The 12,221-nt window shown below is 37.7% G+C and overlaps 1 protein-coding gene across 1 annotated transcript in view; it reads left to right on the forward strand.

Annotated features, from left to right (window-relative positions):
- Positions 1 to 12,221, forward strand: part of TTC23L (tetratricopeptide repeat domain 23 like) — a 58,914-nt gene that overhangs the window by 19,570 nt on the left and 27,123 nt on the right. The window contains 2 exon segments of the mRNA XM_014781578.2: positions 2,491 to 2,668; positions 4,628 to 4,736. Of these exon segments, the coding sequence (XP_014637064.2) occupies positions 2,491 to 2,668; positions 4,628 to 4,736 (287 nt within the window).

Genomic DNA, 12,221 nt, shown 5'->3' on the forward strand with positions numbered 1-12,221 from the left:
TAGCGGGAGGACAAGGAAACAGGCTGAGGTTAAACATACTGTCCACCGTGACAAGATTTAAGTGTAGGACCATGATCTGAGTTCTCAGACTCAGCCCTTCCTTACACTGCCTCTCAGTGTATTCTAAAATTACATTTTCTTCTGAATTGCCACCTACTTTTGTCATTAAGTATGACATCTTAAAAGATGAGGAAGGAAGACTTAATGAAGATAATTTATTGGAGGCCCATGAAAGCTACGAACAGCATGTGCATTTTTAAGGAAAGTTCTGTTCCATATGGAAACAAAGTTCATGGAATTTGTTCAAGCCTGAACAAGACTGAACTGTTTTGCAGTTGAGTTAGGGATGCTCTGAGAATCAGAATATTTAGATATGACAGTGGGCCCATGAGATTATCAGAAGAAAAAAAGAATAATAAAAGGTTTACTGTTCCCTAGATTTTTCAAATATTGTCACATCCTTGAAAGCAATCTATTGCCAAAACTGTAAGGACTTGGCATGGTAGGGCAGATGACAGAATGGTAAGTAAATGAAAAACATGAGTCATGCCTGCCTCCTCTATACAACCATGAATCTAGAAGTCACTGGAAAATGTTGGGGAGATGTCCGAATGTCCAGAGCTAAATCAAACTATTGACATAAGTCCACAGGGCCATAAATTAGAGTCTAGTGAATGTCTACTGCTGTCACATTGGATAGTGGCAAAGGTTTTTGTGCCTTATGGGAAAGATAGCCTTGTTCCTTTATCAGAATAAATTCTAGTGTACATTTCATTCATTCCACAATATTTATTGAGTACCTGTTTTGTGCATGCAGTGTTCTAAGTGTTGGCACATTTACTAAGTATAAGTACACCCTAGACACTGTTCTAAGTGCTTTACATAATTTATTTCATTCAATCCTTTACCACGAACTTATGAGATAGGTATTTTTATTTCATTTTACAGATAAGAAAATTAAGGCAGAGAAAGATTAAGTAACTCAAGATGACAGAACTAACAGGTAGAAGAGCCAGTATTGTAACTGGTTCATCTGGTCAACTGGGTCATCTGTATCCATAGCTCATCTTCTATACCACACTGAGTTATGTTTGATATTGACTGAATATCTAGTAAAGGCAAATCCCTTTTCCTATTTTAAAGGTGGGGAAAATAAGGCAAGATTGTTCAGGCCAGACAACTTGGCTAATATCTCTCTACAAGCTCTTTATGAGAGGCATTATCATTCTATAACGTCTGTTCTTATGGTCAAGAGAAATAGTGGTCTGATTGATCCAAAAAATTTTTTGTAAAGAATTATCAGATAACATTCCAGTGCTCTTTTGATCATTAATCCTAATCTTCAAAGGAAGGATAAAACTTCCATCTTAAAATAAATTGTAACTATTACAGAATGCCTTATACAAAATAATTTTATACACACATATATATTTTTAATTCAACTTGGGAATACAAAGATGGGGGCAAGAGGTGAGGGGGAAGTAAAATTGATTGTGTATCTAGTATATGTTACGTGGTTTTACACAGAATTTTTAATCTAATGTAATCTTCATAACAACCTTGTAATTTAGTTATTCTTAACCTTGTTTTATTTGGAAGGAAATATGGGCTCCTGGAGTTTGACCATAAAGCTAGTAACTGTGAGAACCAGCTTTGAACTACCCATGTTCTTCTTTTTTGTGTCTTGCTGTCTCTAGAAAGATAAACCTTAATGAAATACTATTTTAGTCTCGTCTTAAAAAATTATATTCCCCATTTTGTTTTGGAAAATTTGAAAATACATATATATATGAAGAAGAAAACAAAAGTCAATTATAATATCACCACCCAAACATAAATGCTATGAACATTTTAGTTATCTATATCTATCCATCCATCTATCTATATCATGATCATATTTTAAGTACAATTTTATAACTTTTTTTTAACTTAGCACATGTTGAATTTCTCCCTATATAGTTAGTCTAAAAAGAAAACATGATTTTTAATGTCTGAAGTATTGTATTGTATGATGTGCCATATTTATTTAACTAACCTCTTTTGGGGGGGGATATTTACATTGTTTTTTCTGTCCTTTCTCATTTTGAACTGAGGAGGAATAAACTAAACTAAATCAAACAAAACAAAGCAAAAACTTTGCTTTGGCCTGAAAGAGAGGGAGCCAGAGGTAATAAAATTTTGTTTTGATTTTAGAAAGTCTATGGGTTTATGGGTAAATTATGCTGGAAGCCATTTTTTCCATTTGCTTTTTTATAAAATTAGACTATGGCATGATATATTAATGAGTTTGATGAATGGTAGTCAGTGGAATCTGGTGGGTAAAATGCAGGTTGGTAGGAATTTGTTTATAGCAAGGCTGGATTTTGAGCCAACCACTCAGATGACTGGTCTGTGAAGGCCAAATTGTTTAGTTCTTAGAATCAGTTCCTTTTGTGTCTGCAAAGTAAGTGGCCTGTCTGTGACTTTCCATCTTTGTCCCTTTTCTTGTAGAGCCTCCTTGGCCATCCACAGGTTGAACCTCGCTCTGGCATACTTTGAAAAGGCAATTGGCAACATTATTGCTGTGAAGGGTGATAGGACATCAGATCTGGTCAGTCTATACCAGGAAATTGCTCAGATGGAGCAGCTGAGGAGGAACCACGACCAGGCCATCCAGTACTTGCACCAGGTTGGTGGGTTGGCTGGAGCCCCAGCTGAGTGGCCTTGTTTGGCCCCAGGCCCGGGGAAGCTTGGGCTTCTCAGAAGAACAAGGGGTGGGATTGATTTCCCTCCAGATCCACACAAGAGCCCTTCCTCACCCTTAATGACCTGGACAGAGAACACTGACTCAGGGTAGGTGTATCTGCGGCGCGACCTGATCTGAGACAGCACTTCTCCTCCCAGGCTTCCCCTCATCTGTGTGGGTGCTAGGAAGAGGTAGCCGAGTGAGTCTACTCCAGGGAAAAAAGCCACTGGGGGCAACTGAACTGAAGTCTTCAGCAAACTCAAGGGCTTTTTAAATGAAAAATCATGATGTTTTGGTGTAAGGTTGTCATTTGTCCTTTAAGCGAGTCTAGCTGGTTGCATTTCCAAGTCTAAGGTTAAACTAAAAAAAGAGTGTTTCACTTGGAGGTAACTAATTTGACAAATGCCCAGGGGAAAACAAAACATAGGAAGGAATGTTGTCTATCATAATGAAAACGGTATAGGGCACTTCTCTTGAAACTGCTAGTTAAATTCACCTTTTCTGTCCTCAAATGAGAACACTGCTTGTGGCTTCAGTTATCTCCCATAGCCAAAAGCAGATCAAAATATTGGATTTCCTATATCATAGAAAAGGTGCAGTGCAATCCAACAGTGTATGTGAAAACCGATACTGGAGAAAAGGAATTGCAGACAATCCGAAAATCCAAGGTTATTCACATCACAATGGAGAGATGTTAGGGAATGCTGCTCTGAAGGCAGGGAGCCCACTGCTTACAAAGAAAGCCAGTCTGGCTTTTGTGTCCAAGACTTTCTTAAGGTAGTGGTCAGATCAGAATGGATAAAACAGTAAATAATCAGTGTTTCCCAACAACAATGAAAAATAATAGTTCAAATTTATGGAATGCTTTTACTTTGTGCACTTGAGGATATATTAATTCATATAATCTATGCAATAACCCTGTGAAGTTGGCACCATTATTATTTTATCTCATTTTAAGGATGAGGAAACTGAAGCTCAAAGAGTCACAGCTAATTCAGCTGAAGTTGTGCAGCTAACAAGTGGTAGAGCAGGGATTTAATCAAATTCAGAAAATTCGAGCCCAGAGCCTGTACTCGTAACAGCTCTGTACTGTGTCTTAGCTCCAGAGTCTTATCTGATCATCTCTGGAGCTCCCTGAAACACCTCACGGTGTTTGGCCTGTGAAATACGAAGCACAGGTGGTTCTTTTCTTGCTGTTAGGTGTGGACTAGACGTTTTCTCTCTTCTTTCTCTTTCCAAAGTGTTACTCCTTCCATTTTAGTACAAATAATAATAATAAAATCTACACTCCTCTAGTGCTCACTGTATTCCAGGTGGTGTTCTAAATACTTTACATATATTAATTCATTTAATCTTTACAACAGCTATTTGTGACAAGTACTATTTTTGTCATCCCTGTTTTGTATTTGAAGAAGTCAGTGGCTTGCCTTATGTCACAGGAAGTGGCTGAGCTAGGATGGGAACCCAGGCAGTATGGCTCTAGGATCCATGCTTTACCAGACATCCTTTGATACTAAACCTTTGAGAGGGTGAGCTAAAGTTATGGTTTTATTTTTGCTATGAAACCTAATAAAAAATAATAATAGCTAACATTTATTGAGAACTTACCAAGTGATGGATACTATACCCAGTGCTTTGCATGCATCATCTCATTTAATCTTTCCCAAACCCTAATCAATGGAAACTATATATTTCTTCTACATATGAAGGTGAAGTTACTTGCTCAAGACTCATAGCTAGGAAGTAGCAGAGCTGGAACTCAAACTCATCTCTCATGTAACTCCATGATTAGATATATATCAGCTCTCAATCTAACTAGCAATTCTATGAGAACTACTAGAAAATTCACAGTGAAACACTATCATCTGAGTACTTACCTTGTCATGATGTTTTCTATTCCAGGCCCATTCTATCTGTGTTTCTTTGTTCACTGAAGTCAGCCCTGAAACTGCAGAGGCGAGTGCATTACTAGCCAAGGCTTATGCCATGTCTGGAGAGGCCCAACACAAGGGTAGGTAGAAGAAGTGGCTTTGCAGTTATCATCATTTCCCAGTCATGATTGGGAGGAACATTGAGGAATGGCCTATCTATGAATATGGACAAATTATAATTAGCTGTTCATGCCTGTGATGGAAAGATAAGACTGGACACCATTTTGTACAAAATCCTTTACACATGAATTTAGGCACAATATCTCCCCAAATTAGTTGGAACATCAAAACCAATACAATCATCTGATTTCTATTTCCTTTATTCCTTCAGAATCTCAGCAAAATTCACCTGCATAAAGAGTAGAGATTATACACACTATGAATGTGGCCCCATGTATCGGTTGATGAGGAAAACCAGTGATAAAAGAGAAAAACATTGGCTCCCCCTCCACTCTCAACCTCCTTGACTCTTTTCCTCTGGCTTATAAGAGGGAATGTTTGTAGCAGCTAGAATTTTGTTGACCTGTGTTCAAAAGTGAGGTACTTGGGGTTTAGAGGAAAGCCAAGTGATGAATTCATCCTTCAACACTAGTCCTTTCTCAAGCAAAGTCATCCTTTTGAAAGTGGCTGCCTTTGGGAGAGACACAAAGGATTGATGAGGGAGGACAGTGTCCCATGCTCAGCTGGGTTGATCAGACTAATGGACACTAATGGATTCAGAGGCCCATTAGGAGGAATTTGGGATTTGTGAAGATGTAATTTAAATATTTTAAAAATGTTGATTTTCTCTGCTTGTACATCTAGTCCATTTTGACGTACATTATTTTCCAGTCATATGAGAGAAAGAGTGAGACAGAGATAAAGGATTATAGGGAAAGTTTTGCATTCTACTTTTTACCATTCTTGTATTTCCCCATGTCATTAAATAAACATTCTTTTTTAGTTTTCAGAAGTTGTTTTGATATTTTGATTATTGTTTTCTTTAGCATAAATGTTAATTGAAGACTTCCTTATTCTGTGTTTTCTAGTTAATTATCCTGCTCCTTTTTAAAATTTCCTCATGTATACTCACAGTATTTGTACTCCATCTGTATATTTGAGTTTTTTTAAATAGCCTTCATGGTTATTAAGAAATATAATCTATTTGTAAATAAGTAAATTTTTTTAAATGAGAAAAAGTTTATGATTATTGAGTTGGGAGATTCCAAGGCCGCCTTATTCTTTTCTTGCATACTAATTTTTAACCTAAAAGACAGTCTGGATCTTCACCTCCTGTCACTCACTAAATTCCAGATGGATTAACATTTTTTACATCAAAACTGAAAAATATAAATTACCCAAAAGAAAATATAGTACTGGAATAAAAAGTACTAAAATTAAAAGTTGGACAAAAGAAGAACTCTTTGAGGACACAAAGATATACTGGAAGAGATTGATAGATTTAATTATAAAAAGATCTAAAACTTGTGGCTGTCACAAAATACCATAAATAAAATAAAAAACAACTTAACCAAGATGAACAGATAACCTGAATAGGCCCTAATTATTTAAAAAAAGAATTTGTAGTTATTAACCTTGTGAGAAAGAAATCTCTCCAAGCCCAGATGATTTCACTAGGTAATTCTACTTAACATTTAAAGAAGGAGTAACACCCATCCTACATAATCTTTTCCAGAAAATTGAACAGGAGGGAACACTTCTCAACTCATTTTATGAGACCAGCATTACCCTGATACGAAAACCAGGCAAAGACATTACAAGAAAAAAACAAAACAAAACAACAACTATAGACCAATACGTTTCATGCACATAGACATAAAAAATCCTCAACAAAATATACTGCAATATATAAAAAAGAATAATACACCATGATGAAGTGAGGTTTTTTTCTTAAGAATGTCAGGCTGAGGGCCGGCTCCGTGGCCTAGCGGTTAAGTGCACGCGCTCTGATGCTGGCGGCCCGGGTTCGGATCCCGGGCAAGCCCCAAGGCGCCACTTCTCCGTCCAACGCGAGGCCGAGTCCCACGTGCAGCAACTAGAAGGATGTGAACCTATGACATACAGCTATCTACTGGGGCTTTGGGGGGAAAAATGAATAAATAAAATCTTTAAAAAAAAAAGAATGTCAGGCTGGGGCAACTAGACTTTTGGTGGTGAACACAATGCAGTCTATACGGCAGTCAAAATATAGTGATGTACACTTGAAATTTATATAATGTTGTAAACCAGTGTGACCTCAATTAAAAAAAAAAAACAACAATGGGACATGACTGACCTTGAAACATTTTACTGTCCCTAAAACTGATGTCAGAAAATCAAATTATGCATTTAAATTTGAAAACTTAAGAGAGTAGATATCATGTTAAGTGTTATTACCAAAAAAAAAGTGAAGGGACACCAGAAATCCTTTAGAGGTGACAAATATGTTTATTACTTTGACTGTGGTGATGGTATTGCAGGTATATGTGTGTATCCAAACTCATCAAAATGTATATGTTAAATATGTATGATTTTTCGTATATCAAGTATTCCTCAATAAAGTTGGAAAAGAAGAAGGATGTCAAGCTGGTTCAGTATTCAAACCTGCATCAATGTACTCTACCATATTAACAATCCAAAGACAAAAAGCACATAATCTTATCAATTGATGGAGAAAAAGCATGTGACAAAATTCAACATCCATTCATGCTGGAAGGGGAACTTCCTCAATCTGATAGAAGGCATGCACAAAACCCTACAGCTAACATCATGCTTCAGGGTGAAAGACTGCATGCTTTCCTCTTAAGATCAGCAACAGGGCAAGATGTTGACTCTCACTACTCTTATTCAACATAGTACTGGAAAGCCTAACCAGTGCAAGAGGTGAGAAAAAGACACACGGTTTAGAAGAAATAAAATGGTCCCTATTTGCAGACAACATGGCCGTCTCTGTAGAAAATCTCAAGGAATCTACAAACCTCCCAGAACTAGTAAGTGAGTTTAAGCTTAGCAAGATCACAGGATACAATATCAACACACAAAAGCTAGTCATATTTCTATAGGTTAGCAATGCACAACTGGAAACTGAAATTTTTGAAAATACCACTTAAAATAGCCCCTTCCTCCCAAATGAAACAGTTTAGGTGTAAATCTATCAAAGTATGTACAGGATATACATGCTGAAAACTGCAAAACCCTGATCAAAGACATCAGAGATGACCTAAATAAATGGAGACATACTGTGTTTATGGATTGAAAGACTCAATATAGTAAAGATGTCAGTTCTTCTGAAATTGATCTATGGATTTAACACAATTACATCTAAATCCCAGTAGGAATTTTCGTACATATAGACAAGCTGACTCTAAAATTTATATGGAAAAGCAAAGAAACTAGAATAGCTAAAACAATTTTGAAAAATAGTACAGTTGGAGGAATCATACTACTTGATTTTAAGATCTACTATAAAGCAACAGTAATCAGGAGAGTTTGGTATTGGTGAAGGGACAGACAGAGATCAGAATCATTGGAACACAACAGAGAGTCCAGAAACAGACCTGTATAAATATGGCCAATTAATTTTTTTTTTTTTTTAAATTTTATTTATTTTATTTTTTGCCCCCAAAGCCCCAGCAGATAGTTGTATGTCATAGCTGCACACCCTTCTAGTTGCTGTACGTGGGACTCGGCCCCAGGATGGACAGAGAAGTGGTGCCTCAATGCGCACCCGGGATCCGAACCCGGGCTGCCAGCATCGCAGCGCGCGCACTTAACCACCAAGCCACAGGGCCGGCCAGGCCAATTAATTTTTGACAAAGGTGCAAAAGCAACTCAATGTGAAAAGGATAGTCTTTTCAGCAAATGGAATTGGAACAAATGGTATCTATGTGCCAAAAAATAATAATAATAATACACTCTCATACCATACACAAACATTAACTCGAAATGGATCACTGTCCTAAATGTAAGACCTAAAAGTTACATTTACTTTACAATAGAAAAATAGGCAAAAAAAAAAAAAAAAAGACCAAGAATTGCATAAAGAATACAAATGGCCAATAATCATATGAAAAAAAGTTTCAACCATAGTAATAACCAAGAAATATAAAAAAGCAAAGATACCAGTTTTCTCCTATCAATCAAATTGTCAAAATTTTAAAAAATGATAACGTTTAGGATTGATGAGATTAATTTGATACAAACTCTCTGAAGGGCAATTTGGTAGAATGTCACACATCTTAAAACTATATATATATTTTAAAACTACATTGAGATCAAGTTTTCACTCATCCTATGTGGAAATTTTAAAAATCTGAAAATATCTAGCATTTGCCAGATTGTAGGTAAACAGGTCTGCTTTTTCTTAGCCAGTAGGAGTGACAGTGTAAATTGATATGAAATTTGGAGACCAATTTGATAATATCTAGTAAAATTGAAAAGGAAACATGTATAAGGATGTTCACTGTGGCTCCATTTGTTATTGTGAAAAACTGGAAACAACCTAAATGTCATCAGTGAGTGAATGCAAAATTTGGTATATTGACTAGATGGAATTCTATAGTCTTTAAATGGACTAGAATTTTTAAGTAAAAAGAAGGTTAATTAAAAAAACAGTATTAAGGAAAAAATAATTTGCACCTATAGGACATAAAAAATGCTATTTTTTATAGTTTAATATCTGTAAATATGAAAAATGAACTGAAAAGTAAGTAAATATGCATCAAAATGTACATCAGACTGTAAACAGAGGTACAGACTTCTGGCTATGGCTTTGTGACGAGGTCTGTGAATCCTCTTAACATGCACATATGTGGTCAAAAACAACCATTTGAGGGCACTGGAAATAGATAAGCAGACAACAAATTGCAAATTATTCTCAAACTGTTAGAGCTTTGGGTAAAGAGTCTTGCTGGCTTTCCTGCCTGGGGCTGCTGCCATCCATCCACTGTCCCAACTCAGTCCATGAGAAAAGCAATTTTATCAGCATGGGGCTAGCCAAGAGAACCAGCAGCTTTGCTGGCAGAGGAGGCTGACTCAATTTGGAGAAAGGGCAAAACTCCACAGATTTATCAAATAAAAGTGGCAAACTCAGTAGGAAGTGAATTGGGGAAAGCCTGCATATTTGTGTGAAGTTGCTGTCCCACTTGGTGTGAGTTGCAAGCTGGTCAGAAATTTTAACTGGAAGGACCTGGAAATGAGAGCTATAGAAAGGCTGGATAGGCTTTCCCAACATCCCTGGCCAACTTGGAAACTGCATACACATGCAGGGGAGACTGGAGAGTCCAGTGGAAAGTAACAACCAAAGGAGATGTGAAATGTGGCAGGGCTTTGAATGCCCTCCCCAATCTACATACAGATCAGTCAACAGAGGATGAAAGACAGATAGTCTCAAGGTATTTGAGCACAACCTCTTCCCAAGTCAGTAGGTCAACACTAAGCTATGCAGACACAGGGGCCACCCCCAGGAATCCACACTAAAAATAAAAATAAGCATGAAAACGTAAGCAAAGACTTTTGGTTTCTGGTCCAGCATGTAGGAGCTTGGAAGTCATCATTCCATTCTAACAAGTAAAAAGCCGAACACACTGAGGAATCAGTAATTCTTCTTAGATCTGTTAGAGAAGTGAGGTCACAGGGCAAACTGATGCCCCCAAAATTGGAGAGAGAGGAGAATACAGAGAATCACAATTTACCAGAGAAGAATACTTATCTCCACAGGAACCAGTATTGGGGTAGGAAAATCTGAACTGTGATGAATTTATGCAAGCTCAGAGTGGACAAGTCTGAGAGTTAAAAATTCCAAGGGTACCCAGTCAGAGAAGGGCCCCCACACTTTTGTGAGTTTTACCTCCAGGAGCTTGACCAGGTTCTTAAAGTCAATATTGGAGAAAAATCCCCCCTTGCTTCCAGCAGGGAGAAGAGAAAAGTAACCATTTTAAAATATGCCAGAGCATTCTTCTTAACAAGGCCTGTCCTCAGAGAAACTATTTTACCAGACTCTAACTCTTGGGGTTTTTTCAGAGCCCAACTGGCCTTGGGGAAGGGAAATACCCAACTCAAACACACTCCATCCTGTCCCACCTAAGGGAAAGGGAGACTGAGAAGCACTTGTGAAGTTCACAGTCCAGAGGCATAGGCTTACTAAAAGACTGAGACCTAATCATGGAACTGTAGAATGCGAGGAGTGACGTCAGCATCATGGCTGAGATGAGTGAGCTCTTCCCTTAGTTTCTGCCTGCTAAGATACAATGAAAAGGACATTCATAAACCAACAGAGGACATTCACACAACACAACAGACGTCTGAGAGATCCATGCAACCATACATACATACATCTGAAGGTGGAGGTGCTGGACCCCCCAGGAGGCAGTGGAAGGAGGTAAGTGGATCGCCCCTCTCTCCTGAGTGGTAGCAATCTAGTGTGTAGGATCTCACACGGTGGCTGATGTGCAACTTCAGCTGGCCAGTTGGCCAGAGAAGCACGGGATCCCTGCCAGAGCTCCTGCGCCTATGCGTGTAAAGCAGCAGCGGCCAGCAGGCAAACACGATGGGACCTGTTGGCACAGCTTCCAATAGAAAGGCACAACTGCCAGGGGTTGCAGGGTGCTCAGAAAACATAACTGCTGCCCCACCCCACCAGTGGTGGCAGGTAGAATCTGTGACCAGATACTACCACTATGCAATGGCAAAAGTCCACCCCATCAAACAGCGTGAAGTATATTAACATTCCAGACCAGAAGGAAAATGACAAGTACTCAGAAATCAATCCTGAAGTCACAGAAATTTACAATCTAAATGACAGAGAATTCAAAATAGTTATTATAAAGAAACTCAACAAGTTACAAGGAAACTCAGAAAGACAGTTTGATGATCTCAGGAATAAAAATTAATGAACAGAGGGAATTCTTCACAAAAGAGATTGAAACTGTAAAAAAATATAATTAAAAATGTTGGAGATGAAAAACCACAACGAGATAAAGAAAAATCTGGAATCCTTAAAAAAAACAGAGCTGATATTATGGAAGACAGAATTAGTAATTTAGAGGACAGAAATATAGAAATGCTGCATATGGAGGAGGAGAGAGAACTAAGACTAAAAAGAAATGAAGAAATTATCTGAGAAATATCTGACTCAATTAGGAAATGCAACATAAAGATTATAGGTATTCCAGAGGAAGAAGAGAGGGAGAAAGGAGCAGAGAGCTTGTTCAAAGAAATAACTGCTGAGAACTTCCCAAACCTGGGGAAGGAACTGGAATTATAAGTAAAAGAGGCTAATAGAAATCCCAATTACATTAATGTAAAAAGACCTTCTCCAAGGCACATATTAGTAAAACTGGCAAAGGCAGTGACAAAGAAAATATATTAAGGGCAGCAAGGCAGAAGAAAATAACCTACAAAGGAACCCCTTTCAGGCTTTCAGTGGATTTCTCAGCAGAAACCTTACAGGGTAGGAGAAAGTGGAATGATATATTCAAAATTCTGAAAGACAAAAACTTTCAGCCAAGAATACTCTATCCAGCAAAAAACTATCCTTCAAATACAATGGAGAAATAAAACTTTCCCAGACAAACAAAAGCTGAGGG

This window comes from Ceratotherium simum, chromosome 18, assembly GCF_057802395.1.
Source record: "Ceratotherium simum simum isolate JZ-2026a chromosome 18, ASM5780239v1, whole genome shotgun sequence".
Taxonomy (NCBI): Eukaryota; Metazoa; Chordata; class Mammalia; order Perissodactyla; family Rhinocerotidae; genus Ceratotherium; species Ceratotherium simum.